This window comes from Cannabis sativa, chromosome 9, assembly GCF_029168945.1.
Source record: "Cannabis sativa cultivar Pink pepper isolate KNU-18-1 chromosome 9, ASM2916894v1, whole genome shotgun sequence".
NCBI lineage: Eukaryota > Viridiplantae > Streptophyta > Magnoliopsida > Rosales > Cannabaceae > Cannabis > Cannabis sativa.
This window is the reverse complement of record NC_083609.1, coordinates 33,228,600-33,251,005: the sequence shown is the minus strand read 5'-3', so window position 1 is coordinate 33,251,005 and position 22,406 is coordinate 33,228,600. Positions and strand designations below refer to the sequence as shown.

General features: G+C 36.5%; 1 protein-coding gene and 1 long non-coding RNA gene across 2 annotated transcripts; one reads left to right on the top strand and one right to left on the bottom strand.

Moving 5' to 3' along the window:
* The first annotated feature begins 6,207 nt into the window (after positions 1-6,207).
* On the top strand, positions 6,208-10,104 carry LOC115721773 (uncharacterized). The gene is made up of 4 exons (XR_009684374.1): positions 6,208-6,531; positions 6,940-7,034; positions 7,189-7,366; positions 9,654-10,104. It is a non-coding gene; the product is annotated as an uncharacterized LOC115721773 (long non-coding RNA).
* Positions 10,105-14,809: 4,705 nt separating this feature from the next.
* On the bottom strand, positions 14,810-22,147 carry LOC115721772 (telomerase reverse transcriptase). The gene is made up of 12 exons (XM_030650846.2): positions 21,636-22,147; positions 21,458-21,523; positions 21,214-21,358; positions 20,457-20,878; positions 19,830-19,953; positions 19,413-19,563; positions 18,955-19,093; positions 17,455-18,660; positions 16,272-16,825; positions 15,623-15,895; positions 15,124-15,406; positions 14,810-15,018 (listed from the first exon to the last, which is right to left on the bottom strand). Exons 1-11 carry the CDS (start codon positions 22,101-22,103, stop codon positions 15,127-15,129), a joined length of 3,828 nt encoding a protein of 1,275 aa, XP_030506706.2. The 5' UTR covers positions 22,104-22,147; the 3' UTR covers positions 14,810-15,018; positions 15,124-15,126.
* Between the last annotated feature and the right edge of the window lie 259 nt (positions 22,148-22,406).

Genomic DNA, 22,406 nt, shown 5'->3' with positions numbered 1-22,406 from the left:
TATATTGTTTCATCTATCTCGGCATGGAATTTTCTTTCACGTTTCCATTCCTGTCGTATATATTTGGCTTTCGGTTTTCCAGATTTGTAGATTTCTGTTAATATATATATATATATATAGTTTCAATTTTTTTTAACAGAGAAATATGTGTTCAATGTTTCTTTCTTTTATTTATTAATGGTTAGGAATTGATTCATGTAATATAATATATATTTTAGTATAAACAATTAAATTCAAATTTTGGTGTTGGTTTATGACTAATATTTTGAGTAAATTAATTGAAACAATATGTCGCCAAAGTGATCTCTTTTGTGTAGATTAATTTATTTAAATATTAGGATGGTTGTGTGTTTGTAATTGATGCTTATATTGACTAGCCCAAAGGTAAGTGAATATTTTGCTAGATTTTAAACATACATGTGGCAATAAATGTGTGACAATTATAAGGTATTTTGTGTGAGCAATACGTTAGTCCAAAGATTGATCTATTGTTTGACACAGTTTTATTGTCAATATTTGATTGCTACACCAAGAGTACCGCTTACAGTTAATATTACTGTCCAAAGACTTGATATTAATGTGTGTTTGGTATCTTGAGATGGGATTAACCAATTTTTGAATTTATTGTTTTATTATGCATATTAATGTGAGCTTGTTTTATTTGTTCTATATTCAGCTAGTTCATCTTCTGCTGCCTCAATATCTGCTAATATTAATTCTATTCCTATGCTTAATGGGACCAATTTTAAGGATTGGAAAAGGAACCTACTTATAGTTCTGGGATGTATGGATTTGGACCATGCACTAAGGAATGAACAACCTACACCTCTCACTAAGGAAAGTTCCCATGATGATAAAAGGGAATTTGAGAGGTGGGATCGTTCAAATCGCATGAGTCTAATGATTATGAAACACAGCATTCCAGAAGCCTTTTGGGGCACAGAATCCGAAGGGGTTACTATGGCTAAGAATTTCCTTGAACAAATTGAGGAACGTTTTGCTAAAAACGATAAGGTTGAAATGACAACACTTCTTGGTTCTTTAATGAACATGAAGTATAAGGGTCAAGGAAATGTAAGGGAATACATTATGGAAATGCATCATATTGTCTCAAGATTAAGGACACTTAAGATTGAGCTTTCAGATGATGTACTTGTACTAATGGTTTTGTTAACACTTCCTCCACAGTTTAACCAATTTAAAATTAGTTACAACTGTCAAAAGGAGAAATGGACTCTCAACGAGCTTATTTCTCATTGTGTGCAAGAGGAAGAAAGGTTGAAAAAGGACAAAACCGAAAGTGCTCATTTGGCCACTACCCCTAAGGATAAGGGCAAGAAAAGGAAATTTGAGAATGAAGCTGCTAAGGGTCCAGTTCAAAAGAAACAACAACAGGATTCTAAGGGTTGTTTCTTTTGTGACCAACCTGGACATGTGAAGAAAGATTGTGCCAAATATCACGCATGGCGTGTAAAGAAAGGTATTAATCTTGCTTTGGTCTGTTCTGAGGTTAATTTAGTTTCAGTACCTAGAAACACTTGGTGGATAGATTCTGGTGCTACTACTCACATAAGTGTTTCTATGCAGGGTTGCCTGAGCTACCGAAAGCCAAGTGATGGTGAAAGATACATCTTTGTGGGCGATGGTCAATCGGTGGAAGTGGAAGCAATTGGGCATTTCAGATTGTTATTAGGAACTGGTTCTTATTTGGATTGGAAAGACACTTTTGTTGTGCCGTCTTTTAGGCGGAATTTAGTTTCTGTTTCTTTGTTGGACAAATTTGGATATTGTTGTTCATTTGGAAACAATCAGTTTACTTTGTCTTTAAATTCAAATATTATTGGAACTGGTTATTTGAATACTTATGACAATCTTTATTTGTTAGAAACAATGGCATCCTATAATGAAACCTTGCATGTGGAATCACGAGGTACTAAACGCAAATTAAATAAAGAAAATTCAGCGTCATTATGGCATAAACGCTTAGGTCATATCTCAAGAGGTAGAATTGAGCGTCTTGTGTCTGATGACATTTTAGAGTCTCTTGACTTCACAGATTTCAATGTCTGTGTAGATTGTATCAAGGGAAAACAGACCAAAACTAAGAGATTAGGTGCCAATAGAGCTTCAGAAGTCTTAGAATTGATTCACACAGATATTTGTGGGCCATTCCCTACGGCATCTTGGAATGGTCAACAATATTTTATATCATTCATAGACGATTACTCACGTTATGGGTACCGATATCTCATTCATGAAAAATCTCAGTCTGTAGACGTGTTCAAAGCTTACAAAGCTGAAGTTGAGAATCAACTCAACAAAAGGATTAAGAACGTCAAATCTGATTGTGGTGGTGAGTACTACGGTAGATATGATGGCTCAGGTGAACAACGTCCAGGACCATTTGCTAAATTCCTAGAGGAATGTGGTATTGTCCCACAGTACACCATGCCAGGATCACCTAGCATGAATGGTGTTGCTGAGAGACGAAATAGGACTCTTAAGGATATGGTAAGGAGCATGATCGCTCATTCTACCTTACCTGAGTCCCTCTGGGGAGAAGCATTAAAGACAGCAGCTTACATTCTGAATAGAGTACCAAGTAAAGCAGTTGCAAAAACACCTTATGAGCTTTGGACAGGTCGAAAGCCTAGTCTAAAGCATTTTCACATTTGGGGATGTCCAGCTGAGGAGGTCCACAAGAGAGAGAAGAAATGCTATTTCAGATGACTATTTTGTATTTCTTCAAGAACATGAGGATGAAATTGGAATGATGGAAGATGATCCAATCAACTTGCATCAGGCCATGAAGTTCTAACTCTCAAAAGTGGATTGATGCCATGGATGGAGAGAATAAGTCTATGCAAGACAATAAAGTTTGGGAAGTTGTCCCATTACCAGAAGGTGTAAAACCAATTGGTTGTAAGTGGATACTTAAAACCAAGAAGGATGAATATGGTAATGTGGTGAGATTTAAGGCATGTCTTGTAGCAAAAGGCTATACTCAAAAACAAGGCATTGATTATACAGAGACTTTCCCTCCGGTTTCATCGAAAGACTCTTTAGGATAATATTGGCACTTGTTGCTCATTTTGACCTTGAGTTACATCAGATGGATGTTAAAACAACGTTTCTCAATGGCGACATTGATGAGACAATTTATATGGAGCAACCAGAAAACTTTGTGGTTGGTGACCCAAAGAATATGGTTTGCAAATTAAAAAAATCCATCTATGGACTCAAGCAAGCTTCTCGTCAGTGGTATCACAAGTTTCATCAAGTAATTATCACTTTTGGTTTTGAGATGAATATTATTGATGATTGTGTATATCACAAGTTCAGTGGGAGTAAATACATATTTCTGGTTCTATATGTCGATGACATATTGCTTGCCACTAATGATATAGGCTTATTGCACGAAACCAAGAGATTTTTATCTAAGCAATTTGAGATGAAAGATCTTGGTGACGCCTCTTTTGTATTAGGAATTCAAATACGTCGAGATCGTTCTCGGGGTATTCTTGGATTATCACAAAAGAGCTATATCGATAAAGTACTCAAAAGATTTGGCATGCAAGATTGTAGACCAAGTGATACCCCTGTTGCTAAAGGAGACAAATTCAGTCTTAGACAATGCCCTAAAAGCAGCCTTGAAATTCAGGAAATGAAAAAGATTCCCTATGCATCAGTTATAGGGAGTCTAATGTATCTTCAGGTATGTACGCGTCCAGATATTGCGTACATTGTTGGGATGTTAGGCAGATATTTAAGCAACCCTGGTATGGACCAATGGATAGCAGCCAAGAGGGTTATGAGGTATCTTCAGAGAACAAAAGATTACATGCTCACATACAGGAAATCAGATCATTTGGAGGTCATAGGATATTCTGATTCTGATTTCGCTGGATGCCAAGATAGCAGAAGGTCTACATCAAGCTACATTTTCTTGTTAGCTGGAGGAGCTATATCCTGGAAAAGTGTCAAACAGACACTTGTAGCTTCTTCCACTATGGTAGCTGAATTCGTAGCGTATTATGAGGCATCAAATCAGGGAATATGGCTGAGAAACTTTGTCACCAGGCTGCGTATTTTGGAGAATGTTGAAAGACCACTTAAGATATTTTGTGACAATAAATCGGCGGTCCGTATTCCAATAACAATAGGAGCTCATCCAAGTCAAAGCATATTGACATAAAGTTCCTAGTTGTGAAAGAAAGAGTGCAGAGTGGACAGATTTCCATAGAGCATATTGGGACAAACTCCATGATAGCGGATCCTCTCACAAAAGGATTACCACCCAAGGTCTTTCATGAGCACACTGCTCATATGGGTATAGTATTACTTGAGGATATCATGATTTAGTGGGAGTTTGTATTCTCTTTGCTTTATGTTTGTTTAAGACATTTATGTATTTGGTTATTTTCTGATCAGAAATAAAGTTTTCAGTTTATTCACTCTGTTTTGTTATGTTTAAGTTTGACCTCACTTTGGTTTAAGGAGGACCAGTTGGAAATAGGCATGTTCGGTTCACATTGCATGTAATTTCCATGCTACACATCCATGATTGATCTATGTCATTTGGCTATATTTGTATATGTGACCATTGATGGGTTTAGTCATGATTGATATGACGAAAATCGCTTTGATCCTATATGGGTATAGTTGATGGACGAGATTGTTGTGAATACCTTTACATAATAGCAAATTTTGAGCTCATAAGGTTATACATTTATCAGGTAACATATGTTGCCCAAGTGGGAGATTGTTGGATTAAAAATCCTATGTGGGCACATATGTATAATGTATATGCTATTATAAAGTGTGATACAAAATTAAGTGACCAATTATGTTATGGGTATCAAAAAGGTATTAAATTGTCATGGAAATAATGTGTAGATACCATAAGTTAATTTATAATTTGTTGAGGGGCCAAATTATAAATACCCAAAACTCATTCTAAGATGAGTCTATAAATAGGTAGTGGTCCCCAAGAAACACTAGGGTTTCTGTATTCTCTCCTTCGCCATCAGAGAAAATACTCTAGAAAATAGTGTATTCTTGGAAGATCAAAACCTTCTCTATAATCTCCAACAATGGCTTCAGGTTAGTGCTTCCGCTCATATTTTATCATCTTCTTTAATTTAGCAAAGGCTTTATAGATTTATGATTTAGGGTTTTCTATATTAAAGTACTTTTAGGAATATGTTTGGATCTGTGATTTATATATTTCTTAAGTGTTTTATAAACCCTAACATGACTAATAAGAACAGCTATAATATCTTTCAGTTTTAACTTTATTGATGTCTTTACAACAATAATTTTTATTACAAATAATAGTAAATATTAAAATTTACTCCTTTTTTTTTTTTTACTTTTTTAAATCTGTAAATTTCAAATAGATTGGAAACATGATTACCATTCCAGACAATTACACTATACTCCTAAATACCATTTTGGCAAAGATTTTAAGCTAGTGTTTTGAGGCCATGGTTCTTAACATACAATCACTAAAGAAGATAATAAGTCCTTAATTTCTTATTTCCCCAACTATATGACTTTTGGTGGGAGTCTATGAGTAATAACCAGCACATAATCATTGGAAGAAATGGTCTCTTTTGTGTAAATCTAAATTCTTTGGGGTTAAGGTTTTTGAGTTATTGTACATTATAATCAAGCTATGTTGGCTAAGTAAGCTTGTCGAATTTTTACTAATCCTGATTTCCTTCTTGCTTTTCTTCTAAAAGCAAAATATTTCAAGAACAATAACTTTCTCCATGCATCTTTAGGTCATTATCCTTTTTTTTTTTGAAGAAGTCTTCACTACTACAATTTTACTTTTTAGTGGCACTATTTAGTGACATGTAAGTTTGTGCATGTCACTCTAGAGTTGGGAATAATTTTTAGTGACATACAGAATTAGACTCTAATCAATCTTTGTTAATCTCCTACAATGTGGGTCACTAAATATTTTAAGTGTCACTAAAGAATGAAATCTATTTTTTTTTTAATTTTTATTAAATGAAAAATACTGACTTATAGAGACGCGCCACGCGGGACTGCAAAAACATATCCCAACATACATGGGGTGTCACTAAAGTCAATTTATAAATTTAATAATAGTTTTTTTTATTTATTTATATTAATAACAATTAAATTAATTTTTTTTCTCTAACAATATAAAATGCTTTTTATTTTTTTAAAAAGATAAAATACTTTTATTAAAAACCCTTTCAAAATCTTTTATTTTTATTTAGGTTTATTTTTTCTTCTTCTTCAAACACAAATAGGCGCCGCCTCTCTCTGTGCACAATCGTCCACAATCACCTATCTCCGGCCAGAACCGTCGTCTCTCCTCTCTCTTATCTCTACGCACGACAGACCAGGCAAGACCTTCTCTCTCAGTCTCTTTGTTCTCACTACGCGCGCGGTGGACTCCATGCCAAACATTAACGAGATGCACTTGTTATCCCCCTACGGCCGAAGGCCAAAATGAAGACCAGATCTGTGATCTCCGCACCTTGAAGCGTCCTGGTATTATTTTCACTAATGGCCATTCTCTATTTATTATATTTTCATTTTATCGTCAATGTTTATGGACTGAGTTGTTGGAGCTCGTTCACTGTTAGTATGATATAGTGACGAGCTCGTTATTTTTCTATGCTCGATTTTTATTCTTGTTCTCTCAGTCTATTTGTTCTTTGTTTAATTATTTTATTTTTATTTCTGGATTTTTGTTGAAATATTGTTGGTATTTTTAATTTTGGCTTCCAAATCTTATATATTATTGGTAGCCGAACTTGTTCTTTTTGTATATGCAGAGATTGAAATTAGAATAAGAGGCTAATTTGGGGTCTTATGTTGTTATTTTCTTGAGTGTTATATAAATATATGTGTATATAAATTGATTTTTGGTTGTTCTTCTAACTCTTCATTGAACAGGTATGGCGGAGCGATCGACCTAGGTGAGGGTTTGTTGTCAGCGACCAACGACTTCAACAAAGCATGCATTTGTTTTTGACAGCCAACGACTTTAGGTACCTGCCTCTTCTTTTTCTTCTTATTCTTTTTTAATCAGATTTTCTTTTTGTCTTCTCAACTCTCCTTAAATTTCTCTGTGTATAGATCTTTGTTATATGGTATTACCTCTGACTCTCTTGTTGAATCTGGGTTTGAATATTTTCTCTACAGATCGGTGGAAGATCTGTATCGATGGGGCTCAAAAATGGTTGGGCTCGAGTTAGTTTCAGGGCACAGTTAGTCAGGGACAGAGATCGGAGCTAGAATCTGTGGGATTCAATTATTTTTCTAACTATTTTATTTGATTCAAGTGTTCATACTCATAATTTTGGATTTTCATTGTTAATATGTAACACCCTAACTAGCAAAGGCGTATTACGTGATTTTTTAAACATATTGTGCAGCTCGTTGCTAATCAACGAGGTTTATTGAAATCGTGATTAATTAAAATTTTTGCTTTTTAATTAAACTTATAAAATATTTATACAAAATACTCGGGATCCCGATTACAAAACATTTTACAAAAGTTCACTGACTATACAAAATACTTGTCGCCTAGCGACTAATTACAAAAATAGCCTTGCTGTCTCGAGGATCGTACGCTCCAGGCCTAACCGCCCGACATGTACAATCTTCACCGGCTCGCTCTCACGGTCCTTCAGCCTTAGCCTTGTCCTTACCTACACATAAACATAGCACTGTGAGTCGACAGACTTAGTAAGAAAAGCATAATCAAATATCACACATAAATCCCGGGTTATGATCAGACGCCCATACCCCTGACAATAACCCTAACTGTCGTGTCCCACACGATACTGAGTCCAGAACGTTCATAAGACGGTACTATTGACAAGTAACAGCCTATACTCGGTACACTGGTCATACTCAAGCTGCTAGTCATACTCTAGCCTGTACCGATGTGTTACAGTATCAGCCTATACTCGGCACACTGGTCATACTCCAGCTACTAGTCCTACTCTAGCCTGTGCCGATGTGATACGTCAAATAGTACAGAACCACCAACCCTAGTATCAGCGTATACTCGGTACACTGGTCATACTCCAGCTGCTAGTCATACTCTAGCATGTACCGATGTGATACAGTCGGATGGTTCGAAGCCAACATACATATCTAATGTAATCTAACAGGCTTCCTAACATGCACGCTAAACATGTAATATATATGCATACTGTTATACTAATCTTACCTCAATTCCGAATTCAGGTGTGCCGGTCAACCTGACTGGAACGAACTGCGCGGTGGTTTACAGGCTCCTAAACCACAATCACAACACTATAAGTGATACGCTAAATCACTTCCCAGTGACTTAAACTAGGAACTAAAAGTTTTCCTATCGATAAAAAGCATGGCAATATCCCAAATAACATAAAAACGAGGAAATCTAGGGTTTCTTAAAATCACCCAACCGGCAGACCGGTTGCCCAACCGGAATTCCGGTTCTGGGAATTTCAGAACCCCATCCGGAATTCCGGATGCACAACCGGAATTCCGGTTCCTCGCAGACCACTTTCAAAAATTCGTAACTCATTCAATTCAAACCCAATTTAACCCAAACCTTCCAGACCTGTTCTAAACATCCCATAGAACATTTCTAAAGCAACAAAACCACCCAGAATTCACAGGATCAAAAATCACCATTAAAGCTCCAAGCTTTGAGTTTCAAACTCAAACTTGGTTAAGCAACATCATCATGCATTCAAATCAGTCCAAAACTACTTAAACATGCATACTAAAGCTGCAGAAAACAAACACAAACTCATGCAACAATCACAGCAACAAATTTCAAAATTTCTCTTTGAAAACTTACGCTTTTGAACTAAAAATCCCACAACTCTAAATAACCTAACTATCATGCATCACAAGCAGCTTAATTATCCGCAATTAATCATGCTTAAACCTCTGCAAACAACAACAAAATCACAGCAACAACAACAACCTAAACTAAGCATGCAAACATCATATTTTCATCAAAATTAAAGAAACTAAAAGAAGAGAAGCTATAGAAATCATACCAACAACTTGTGAACACCAAATCTGAACAAAATGAGCTTGAATCACAAAGGAAAATTCACAAACTCTTGCTGCACAAAGAGGCCGAAAGAGAGAGAGAGGCTAGAGAGAAAATGTTTGATTTTTCTTTTTCTAAATGTTTCTAACTTTGAAAATAAAAGGTGAATGAACATACCAACACTATATTCAGCCAAAAATAAATACAATAACACTTAATTTTCCAATTTCTAAGTCCACTAAAGGACAAAACATAAATGGAGCAAAATGACCATTTTGCCCCTTCACACTAAAATAGCATAAAGAGCACTAAATGGGTATTTTGGGAAATTCTAAATTCCCGGCCAATCCCGACATTCCCAATGTCTAATAAACTGTCCCACAATACTAACATACTAAGTTGTGATTTTACTGAGCCAAACACCGAGTTCCATGTTACTGGGCACCGGAAATGTAAAATTATGAAAATTACTAAATGACAAATAATGCATTTAAGAATTCGATAATAACAGCATAATAATTATTTAAATAGCTATAAATAATTTTCCATAATTAAACATAATTAACTGTTAATTTCCAAATTAAACTAAGCGGTCTTTACATAATAGATTTGTATTTTCTTTTTAACACTTATTTATTCTTTTGCATATTTTGAGAAAACTCTTCTTGACGAGCTAGCTTTTGTTGGGTCTCCAACAAGTCATTGGATACTCGAACCAAATTTGGATCTTGCTCATGATGGTATCGTCTTTATAGTAGCCATCTTTGACGTGTCCTTAATCCTCTTCCTCCTTGTCTTTGACGTCAGGGTCTTTGCCTTCGACTTGCTTGCAACGTCGAGCTGGGTCGTCCCCTCTGTTGTCAACTTCAGATGTATCCCCCTTCCATCACATGACTCGTCTGAGCGTGCGTGGAAGGTCGTAGGGTTACATCCTCCATGACAATGTTAGGGTTCACTTGAGGAGCTTTCTCTATCTTTGTCTTGCATGTAGCCACCATGATGTAGAAACGCAGTGGCTCAAATCTTTCCTGAACTCTCAATGAAAGTACTAAAATGTTTACCGAGGTTTCCGAAAACTAATTAAATGAAAGCTTTAGAAAATAAATAACTATTAAGTAAATGAGACAAAGGATTTTACATGGTTCGAGCATTAATTCTCCCTAGTCTACGAGTTAGTATATTGGCCTTGTAGGCTTTTACAAATGTATTACAAGTGATGTTTACAGAGTAAAACCCCAACTCTGCTTCTCTAGGTTTCTTCTGATGAAGAAGAGAGCTTAGAGGATATTTTGGCAGAGCTTCGGCTATCCTTTTTTCGATTCCCCCTACATGAAGAAATGAAGGAGTTTATATAGGCTAAAGTTTGGGTCCAGGCCCGATTAAGGTATTTGAACAAAGTCTACCCACTATTAGGGTAAAATACATTATATAAATGACTATTGGGCCCCTTAGAAGAATTCCTCTCGTGGGTCGACAATTCTGTACAACTGGGACCACTATTGGTGCAAGACACGTGTCGGGCAAAGGTCACGTCTGGCAGACAAATTGCTTAGAGGAGCTTTTGGACAAAACGGGGTATTCAGAAGAGGTGCACGCACTACCATGCGCGGACACAGGGGACAAGATCTGATCTTGTGTCAAGAAAGTGAACACGTCGGGGAGGATGTCCGGTTTCCATTTCGTAGTAGGCTTCCAGTATTCCTTGTGCATGCAACAACCGTCTTGGACTCTTCAGATAGCCTCTAGGCATTATCCTGTTAGCTTAATGGGTTCGATCTTCTTCGAGTCTCGGAAGGCCGAGAAAGCTTCTAAGTTCCAGACAGTTACTTTGTCTTGTGGCAAGGTGCTGAACCTTTCCTATTCCTAAGCCTCCTTTGAGTTAGCCCAATCTTTTTGCGAGTTTCTGCAATTAAAGAGATTTAAGAAATTACTTAGATCACCATCTTCTATCTTTCGTCACGTGTCCTTATTCCAGAAACACGAATAACAATATACATATAAATTAAATGTGTAATACTAATCATGTTAATCAATATGTATTCATTGTATTGTAAGATAAGTATAGTTGACACGTGAATACAGCAGGTCAAGTTAGGATTAAAGTTTCTTGACACGAAATATATATAAGTCAGATTAAAGTTAATCAATTAGGCATAACATGAACACAAATATGGCACGACAACACGAATTGCCACCCCTACATCTAGGATCCTTATAGAGTAAATCTCAGCCTCAGTAAAAACATTGCCAAGTCATGGAGGGTGAGTACCCAATTTGAACTTCCATAAAAGAATTTTGAGAAAAATATCTACTTTTCAGCAATATATTCAGTTTTGCCATTGAAAGAAACATAAAATAAAAATAAAGCTTGTTGAGGATGTTTGGAGTAGCAATTTGGATAGCCATGTGTTGGAAAAAATAAAGTTTTGTAGTGAGGCTTTGCTTATTTGGGGGAAGGATTATTCGGGCAACTTTCAGGAAAGGTTACATAAGTGTAAAGCCGAGATGAAAAAATGGAAGAGGGGACGTGATCCTTTGGCGGTCCAACAGTTCAAAGCGGCTGAGCTTGAGTTCAATAATGTCCTACTTCAAAAGGAGGTTTTTTGGAAGCAAAGAAGTAAACAACTTTGGTTGAGAGAAGGCGACCAGAATTCAAAATACTTCCATGCTATGGCTTCGTCTCGTAGAAGAAACAATCTCATTCATAAGCTTCGGAATGCTGATGGTGGCTGGGTAACGTGGGATGATGGCCTTCCAAACTTGATGTCTACTTACTTTGGGCAACTTTTTACTCCGGGTTTGGTGGAAGATCACGAGGTGGTGGGTACGGTGTCAGGTGTTGTGTCACAAGCTCAGAACTCGATGTTGCTTGAGCCGGTTTCTGATGAGGAGATAAGGAGAGCGTTGTTTCAGATGCATCCCGATAAGTCCCCGGGACCAGATGGTATGACACCAGGATTTTTCCAAAAATTGTGGCCGGTTGTAGGAAATGATGTAAGGGTGTTGGTGCGGTCGTTCTTTGACTCAGGTTATTTTCTTCCTTCTTTGAATGAAACTAATATTGTTCTTATCCCTAAAAAGAAGAATGCGGAGTTTATGACTGATCTGAGGCCTATATCACTTTGTAATGTCCTGTACAAAGTGATTTCCAAGGTTCTAGCTAATCGTTTGAAAGTAGTCTTGCCTGATGTTATCTCAGAATCTCAAAGTGCTTTTTTGCCAGGTCGATTGATCTCAGATAATATAATGGTTTCTTTTGAGATAATGCATTATCTAAAAAGGAAAAGATTGGGAAAGGATGGCTTTATGGCGCTCAAACTTGATATGAGTAAGGCGTATGACAGAGTTGAGTGGCCATTCATTGAATCTGTGCTTGTTCGAATGGGTTTTGATAGAAGGGTGATTGCATTGATCATGTTCTGTGTTAGCACGGTTCGTTACAAGATTACTCATGGTGGGAATACGTTGGGGCCTATTATTCCTGGGAGAGGATTGAGACAAGGGGATCCCTTATCCCCTTATCTTTTTCTTATCTGTGCAGAAGGCTTTTCTTCTCTGTTGAAGGACTACGAGCGACGCCATCAAATATCTGGTGTTAGAGTGGCGAGGGGGGCTCCAATTGTTTCTCATATGCTCTTCGCCGACGACAGTTATGTGTACTGTAAGGCCAATGTGGAGGAGGCGTCTAGTATTCTACAGCTGCTACATGTTTATGAGTTGGCTTCGGGACAACAGGTGAATTTCTCTAAGTCATCAATTTTTTTCAGCAAGAATACTTCCGCTGATACTCGTGCTCAGTTATGCAATATGCTTCAAATGACCGAAGCTTCTGATAATAGCTTCTATCTTGGGTTACCTTGCATAATGGGTCGAAAGAAGAATGCGATTCTTGGCTTTCTTAAAGAAAAGATGAAAAAGAAAATATTCAATTGGGAGAGCCGGTTTCTATCAAAGGCCGGAAAAGAAGTTTTGATTCGCTCAGTTGCACAAGCTCTTCCTAGCTATGCTATGAGTGTTTTCTTACTTACCAAGGAGATTTGTGCCGAGTTGGAGGGCTTAATGGCTAAATTTTGGTGGAAGTCGCAGTCTAATTCCACCTCTAAAGGAGTGAGTTGGATGAGTTGGAAAAGATTGACTAAGCACAAGCATGCTGGTGGTCTTGGCTTCAGGGATCTTAGAGATTATAATTTATCTTTTCTTGCTAAACAAGGATGGCGTTTGTTAACTAATGAGTCATCTTTGGTTAGTAGGATGTATAGAGCTCGATATTATCCTAATGGTAGTTTCTTAACAGCTACATTAGGACAAAATCCAAGCTTTATATGGAGAAGCATTTTCGAAGCAAAAGATGTGGTTAAGTATGGAGCTAGAAGATCAATTGGGACTGGGCAAACAGTTAGTATCTTGAATGACCCGTGGCTACCTGATTCTTCTAATCCGTATGTTCAATCTACACACCCTGCGCTGGTCGATCAACAGGTGAACTCTCTTATGTGTATGGAGGGTCATTCGTGGGATTTAGAGGTGCTTGATGACCTGTTTGTGGCTAGGGATAGGGACTTAATCATCTCTATTCAGCTTAGTGAGCATAGCTATGTTGATAGGTGGTCTTGGAGCTTGGAAACTTCAGGCCTATTCTCCGTGAAAAGTGCGTATAAATATTTACAAACTGCTCATGGAAACTGGTCTGTAATGGATGATATTGATGGGTGGAAAAGGTTATGGAAATTGGAGATTCCTTCGAAAGTGTTGTATTTTTTGTGGCGTGCCATTTCGGGCTGTTTGCCTACTAAAGTACAATTGCAGACTAAACATGTTCATGTGGATCTTCTTTGTCCTTTTTGCCTTAATTCGGTTGAGACTATCTCCCATGTGCTGATGGAATGTCGGTTTGCTCAATCTTGCTGGAACTTGGCAAGTCCGACTGTGATTTATGGCAGTCCTATCGATTTTGGCAGCTGGTTTATGGGCGTTCTTGACACTCAATCTAGTGCAGTTAGTGTTGATGCTGCTATGGTTAGCTGGTCTATTTGGAATGCTCGTAATGATGTTCTTTGGAAGCAAAAAAATAGCACTGCAGCAGGTGTTTTAGCCTCAGCCCGAAATGTTCTGCAACAGTGGACTGCTGCTCATGTTCACAAATCGGGGCCCCTGCTGGTTTTTGGTCCGTTTTCTGGTGTTGAGCAGTGGCAAAGACCGGTCTCTAACTACATTAAAATCAATGTAGATGGTGCTATCTTTGAGGCGGAGCATAAATATGGTTTTGGTTGTGTGGCTAGGGATGCAAATGGGAGGTTGCTTGAAGGGATCTAGGGTAGCCGATTGGGAGATGTAGGCCCTGAAATCGCTGAAGTGATCGGAGTGAAAGAAGCGTTGAGTTGGATCAAGCGTAATGGGTGGTCTGAGGTGGAGATTGAGTCGGATGCGCTCGTGGTGGTCCAGGCTGTTCTTGGCTCAGTTTCAATGCCATCTCAATTTGGATACTTGGTTCAAGATTGTCGTACTTTACTTTCTTCTCTCAATAGTGTGTCTTTGAATTTTGTTAAACGGTCTGCAAATAGGGCTGCTCATTGTGTTGCTAGAGCGTCTTGTTTAAGTTCAGATCGTATTTTTAAGGAGCATAATGCTCCGATTGATCTTTTGTCTATTGTTGATGCGGAACGTTATTGAATAAATTAAATCAACTTTTGCTCAAAAAAAAAAAATAAAATAAAAATAAAGCTACGCAAATAGTTTGTTGTGTATAGTATCATCGTCATCATATCATAATAAGAGGGTAAAGCTTTATAAAATGACAAATGAGAAGAAATCAATCTACATTAAGATTTACTTAGATCATGCTATATACTATATATGATTCAACATAAGTAACACCAGTTAAGCAATGTAAACTAGTGTATACAATTCAAATTCGTAATCCAATTTTATATTAGGAGGCCAAACAATTCTTCATGAAATCAGTTTCCTGTGCCCTGCAAATTGCAAAATTTTAACACACGATTATTGTTTACCACCCGTTAAAACCGTTGTGTAATGAAGATAAATGAGATAAAAAAAAATGCAGTAAATTATGTTACCTTCTAATACTTAATTTTCCAGATTAAAGAGGAATGAGAAGGATCAACTGCGTAACTAAGACATGGGGAGAAATTATTTGATAATTTATGCATTAACAACTTAGATGTCAGTAAAGACAGCAGTTCCTTTTGCTTGGGCTTTTTCCTCTTCAGAACTTGGACATAAGCATTCAGTCCAAGCCACTCAACTTCACAGTTTTTCAGATGTAGAACCGGGCGGAGGTTAGAGCCAAGGCGCCCACCCCTGGAATGCATCCTTCTCTTTATCAGAGAACTCGTATACCTATAGAATAAACAACATAGTTGCTCAACAATAGCACAAGAACAAAACAAGAAAAGTTATTATACTTTTCACTTCAAATTTTAAGGAATTGATATGCCTAATAAGAAATCCAGCCAATGTGTATATAATTAGTCCAGACTTCGTTTAAACCTCATGAAGAAAGATAATAAAATTGTCAGAGGTGAGGGTGGTGGTATAATAAGGTGAGATGCATACCTGAATGATTTCTTAATAATTTTCCAATAGAAGGCAGTGCGAAATCTACAGATGTATGATAAGTCACAGAAGTAGCAGTGAAACTTCATTGCACAGACCAAAAATGCTTGAAATATATTTAATCTGACAACACCCGCAGAGTTGATTTTGGAATCATAGAATAATGGATGACATTTCGGCCTCATATAGCTGCACAACTTCGATTCTAAACGTGAACCAGGTTTGTCATGCCAAGAGACAGTCAGGCTTGAACTCAAATGGTTTTTCAAATGCCTGAAAGTTTTGATGAAATGAGTTACTCCAGTCGCAAACTTGTGACGCAGAAAACACAGGGAATTATCATAAGAAATCTTTCTTCCCTAAGTAAGATGAGTGTGCCTTAAGTACAATGACAATGTTTTCTTTGCAAGCAGCACAGTAATAAATTTCTTACCTAAAATAACCATATTTAATAAGTATTATGCTTACTATTCTTCTTTAAATGGAGCTTGCAGTAGAAGTCTTAACTAAACTCAAAGATCAATGAGTAATCAAGTAATAATTGTGGTAGCACAAGCTCTCCTTGTCACATGATAAATTAGGATTATTATTATGGTAAACCATGACTTAAGGGGAAAAAGTACATAGCTGTATACAGAAATTTAGTAACCTGGTGTAGTCTGCTTGGACTTCTAATGTGCAACAATTGATAAGCAAGCCACTCCAACGTATGAATGAGACACCATCTTCACCAATACACAGCCTGTTTGATGGAAGCTTGGATATGTGGCCAACATCAAAATTAACAGAAAATTTATCCGCATTCATGTAGCAGTTATAATCCTGAAATCCTCTTGATAACCTTGAGAAGAAGCCTTCAGCCTGCTGTTTTGAGGTCGATACGAAAAGGAAGTCATCAATGAATCTAAGTAGCATATAACTTGTGTTTGATGTGTGGATCTGAGCACCAGAAGCATAAGAAAAGTTATATTGTTCTGATCCATCTTGAATAGCAGTTTGACTTATCCTTTCAAGAAATGGAAAGATGACCTTCCTGTCCATGTCTCCATAGTATAATGAGCAAAGTAAAGTAGATAGGACACTTCCTTGAGAAATACCTACACGTTGCAAATAAAACTTTTTATCCAACTGCAGCACATTGCGCTTTATATGCTCATTTAAATCAAATAAGAGCTCATTCTTCGTCACAGTCTTGCTGCACTCCTGTGAGAAGAAATAAAAAATCAAATAAAATGAGCTTTCCAGGACTAGAAAATAACTTCAAAACTACAGAGTTTGAATATCAAAAAACAAGGAATGAGAATTTCAAGTAAGTTTACAGCAATACAAATAAATTTATGAAGCATCCATAGAATTCTCTCCACTTTATTTCAAGATCCAAGCAGAACCTTGCAAGAGTGTATTCACTTTTGATACCCTCAATGAGATATCAAACTGTGTGGATGAGAAGTTAGGAATAATGCAAAGGATTGTATTATTGAAACATAGAAATAAGAAACATTTATTTCGTTCTCTCCAAGGGCAAAGCTCAAAACAGAACAAATTCCTACATAACCCCCTGACAGCATAACCTAAAGGAATAATAAGACCTGGACTTTTTCCTTAATACACGTCTAGAAATATTTGAGATTGGTAAAATCTGATGTATATTTCCTTGAGTGAAATGATACATTATATAGCCTTTGCAAGAAGAGTCTAACTAAATACAAAGATATACAGATTTAATTCAATTCCTAAATAAGAGTGTAAATACTAAATACTAAGGACAGCTATGACCAATTCAGGTAAGCTGTGATTTCCTTTCTATCAATAACAAAATAAATTAAAATTACCTGATTAACAAGAACGCTATTAGTTGCTTGGAATGGGATAAGAGATGTTGCACTTGATTTGATATTTTGATCCAGTAATATATAATGGTCTTGAACCCACAAGGAACTCTTTGTACAGCGAACTTCACAAGACTGTTTAACTGTATATTTCTCATCCCTGATGACATCTTTTATTACAGAAAGCAGCATCTTCTGTTCGACAGAATCAAAGGCTTTTGCTACATCTGAAACAATAATATAGACGCCAGGAATGTTTGATGATCCATTTTTCAGCTGAATCAGAAACGGACATAACCTTCTATAGACATCATTGTAATCAAACACAGATGATCCTAACCTCTCAGGCTCTTTCAACTGGATACCTTTCAGAACAGAATGTGTATCTCGAAGAATAGTATTAACAGACTTGAAATTGTGAAAACTAATTGTCTTTTGAACCAACTGCTTTTTACCAATTCTGGAAGATTTATTTTTCCAATAAGACTCTTGCAGTGGCATTCTTGACGGTGCTTTTAGATTTGCAAGCAACCTTATTCTATTTTCTTTGGGAAGAAATCTAAGCTTTGAGAAACCAAATCTTCTACACTTTACAATTTCTCTAGTTGTTGCATTATCCAAGCCAACATAGCTCTGATCTTTCAAACAATTAGTGGCCATCTTTTTCACCTTCTCCCAAACTGACTTCTTGTAGTAAAACACATCATGTTTCCCACATTCACTTTCAGTGACATAGAAATTAGCTTGCAACAACGGCACAACTACATATGAAAAGAACCAATAAATCCAATTTTCTAGAAGTCTTTTTCTAATCCTGTAAGTAGCTTCATTCAATTCACCGGATCTACTAGTCTTTAAAATTTGGCCCTCTTCATGTCGTAGCACCTGATTACTCAAAAGGCATAAAGAATGATCACTGAAAAAATAAGGAAAAGCTGACGTTTTCAGTTTATGCATACATTGTTTAAGAGAAAATCTTTCAAATTTCCGAAGCTGAATAAACTTCGATATGTTTCTCCTTAATATTCTCCAATTAGTTGGAGTTCCTAGCAATTCAGGAGGTATGATACTCCTACAAGCAGCCCATACAAATGAAACCACCTGACTTTTCAGGCAATAAGATTTAATTGCATTGGAATCATTGGCTTGCAGAGAATTTTTGCTCTGATCATGAGATTTCTTCAGTATCTTGTTCTTATACTCACTCTCCTGAAACAAAAAGTCATAATTACGTTTTTTTTCCCTCTTGGGGCAGAGCAGTGGCAATTAAATAATAAGAACTAAATCAAGAGTAAAATATTTTCCACGTGATGAGATTCTTGCCATCTGCAAGGATACACCTTTTTTTTTTCTTTTTCTATAACACTAAATTTAACACTTTAATCTAATCAAAAGAATAAAAAGTGGTAATGGAAGAAAATAGTTATCAGGTCCCTTGTATCTTGTATCAGTAATGGAAGAAAATAGTTATCAGGGCCTCTAACAAAATCATGTGCCTCTAACCTTAAATGAGACTTCCGAACTCTCTATCTCATTTTGATCATATGCTGAATCAACACAATGCTTATTCAATAAATTCAAGTGCTGGCAATTCTGAGCTCTGCGAATGAGAATCTTGAGCAACTTCATTAGTGAGTGATACCTGGAAATTAGAGACGAACAAAATGAGAACTATAACAGCGGGGAGAAAAAACTCATCCTTTTATGATCCAAAGAAAATAAAAAGGGAAAAGAGCCAGAATCAAGATATACAGATCCTGATAACATCCTGTCGAGCAGCAAGCCTCAATTACCCCATAATAGAAATCAAGAAGAATGCTTATGATTAGTGAACAGAACAAAAAAAAGCAACTAAGTAGCAGATATCTTTAATAACCAGCCAAAAGGTAGAATATGCTACAATAAAATCATTACAGGTAAAATGCATGATTAAGTTGAGATCCAAAGTATTCTATGCTTACAGGCATACAGAAGCAGCATCTGAGGGAGAAGAACCAATATTTTGATAGCAGGGTTCTCTGTTAGAGTCAGCCATTATACCAGATAAGCCAAAGATACTCTCAAGAAGGAGGACTGAATCAGAAGTGTTAGGTTTCAAAGAATTTAGCACATCTGATAACATTAAGGCAACACAAGCTTAAAAACCCATGAAAAGAAGAAGAACCGTCATCAATATTGTAAAACTCTATAAGCCCCAAGTAGTCGTTAGGAAAGACAAATATGGACGAGTATACAACTGCCTGATCTTTAAAGACTCGCCATCAACAAGTTCATAAAAACCAAAAAATATTAAAGACTATATTGGTGCAGATAAAACAGTCGAAATACATATGGGAAATGAGCATACATGCTGTATTTACATGAGCACAAAAGGATACGTTTCCTTGGGAAAACAGATGAGGAGGTTTCCGAATTATAGAATAGGAGCTTTCTATCTATTTGAGCCTCTTTGGTGGTTTTCTTTGGAACTTCTCTCACCATATAACAGCATTTCCACAAATTCTGCCAGAGAATAATGTGAGGCAGAAAAATGATCCTAAGAAACATGATGCAATATAATGGAACCCTTTTTTTGTTAGAATGTTTTACTGACAATCTCAAATAATATGATCAGGGAATCCAGTTACTAACTTTGGAATGAAACTTTGACAACTACGGAACACTCCAATGATTTTCAAAAAAATAGTAGCAATGTTTGACAATACAAGCAAGTATTAAATGATGCAAACATAAAACATGTTTAGATGATTATCTGGGAGAGTGTAATTATAGAAGGAAACCAAAAGAAAAAAAAAAGCAAGTAAAACCCTGAAGTAGCAATACGCTTTTATGAATTGGCAAACTCCAACACAAGAATTGGCATTCGGAACTAATTAGAGTAAACTGTCAATCAAACAAAATATAATAGACCATAAAAATTAACAGTTAACAAATCTGTAGATCGTCAAGAAGTTAAAAATGAACACAGATAGATAGAAATGTCTGCACTCCATCAAATGAAACACCTTTTCATGGTAGGAGCAAGCACTGTAGTCTGAGTCACATTTTTCAGGAAGCCTATGTTTATGCTCCATAACTTCTGTACAAGGAGCTATAGCTGTTCCTTGAAATTGTTTGCGTTTTCTACTACGCTGCCAACGAAATGGTCTTGAACGCTTTCCTAATAGTTCTAGACTCTGATTTGAGTATTGTTGGACAGACTGGCTGGAATTATCTCCACCATTTACCATTGAATCTAATTTCATTTCCATAGCCGCTTCAGATGAACTCATTTGGCTATGTTTTTCCGCATCATTACTTCTCTTTTTATAGAAACAAACACAAGTATAAGAGCTTAAAAGTCCATCACTACTTGACGTAGTAAATTGTCCCTGATTCTTTGACAATGGAATGACATCATCTTCTCCTTTTATCTTCTTTTTGGGGCCTGAGATATTATTTGTTGCGTTATTATACTTTACAAGCGATAACAGACCATACAAATGTAGACAGAAATCTTAGGTATTTGAGCCAATCATAGTAAAACAACAAACATTGCAATTTCCAAACATAGAATCATATTATCAATAACAGTAACAGTAATCACAGTAATAATGAAGAATAAACCAACCCCACATTCAAACGAACCTCAATATATTTATTTGTTATTTATTTATTTTTTTTTTTTTTGAAAATTAACAAACCTCAATATTAATTTGAAGCATAATAATAGAGTTTAACGACTGTGACAAAATCGAAATGGACAAAGTTCAAAGTTGTTACCGCTTTGAGATTCTAACTTGTGCTTCTTCATTGAAAAGAATAGTTTACTGATAGGAGAACCAGCTACCTGATGGTATCTATTGTAAACTAGTGGCAAAAATATCGATGCATTTTTCAGTAAGTAAACCATGATTTCCTCCCCAACCTGTCATATTGGAAGATTTACATTTACACTTATTTTGTTGTTATTATTATTATTATTCCTTTTTGTGTGGGCGTGTTGGATATATAGACAATGACATACCCTCTGTAGCAAAAGACACCAAGCCGGAGCAGTTAGAAGCTCCACCAATGGACTTGACTGAGTATACTGTCAAATGTATACGCTCAAATTCATACGTACTACGTATATATATAATTGTTACAAATACACACATAAACAGGAACAAAATGTGAAAAAAAGGAAGAACAGTTGAGAGTACCTTATCGTAACCGCTGCAAATTACGTTTGAAGTCACAGAATGGCCAAAGATGATCATTTCAATGGTTCTTGCAACAATCTGATGCTGGGGCCAGTGCGACACAGGGGAGAAACGAGAGATTGTAATCTTAGGCGTATTCTCCGAAATGACCACGAAGCATCGGTCTAGCAGCTTTCGATAATCGGAGGAATCTCCCGGTCGAAGGAGGAACGACATGTCGTCGGAGAGCGTGGGAGTAGATGCAGGAAGTAAGGAAACGATGGTATTGGAAAGCGTGCGCGCGCGGCTCCCGAACAATCTCCATATAACATCCGGAACCCTAGTACGTTTCTTGGGCATTTTCTCGGGAAAGTTACGGGGGAAATGGAAATGTAAATGGAAGTGGAGATGTTTGCAGGGAATTTTGAGGGACTCCTCCTGACTTCCCCAGCACGCAGTCAGCAGTGAAGTGACCTGGAAAGTCAACATTTTAAACTCTCTCTCTCTCCCTAATACTACTCTCCCGCGCAAAACAATATGTTTTCTTTTAGAAAATCATTCCAAATTTATTTATTTATTTTTATTTTCAAGGGGAAAATAGTACATATGTAAAAAAAATATATATATGTGGCATTTTATATAAATTTTATTTTATTTTTACTCATTTATAAGATTTCTCATTTTGGAAGAAAGATTTGATAATACACTTTTGTTTTAAAAATAGTCTCACATTGTTCAAGAATGTGTGTTACACTAGAGAGTAATTTGCGGCATAACCTGCTTAAGTGGTCA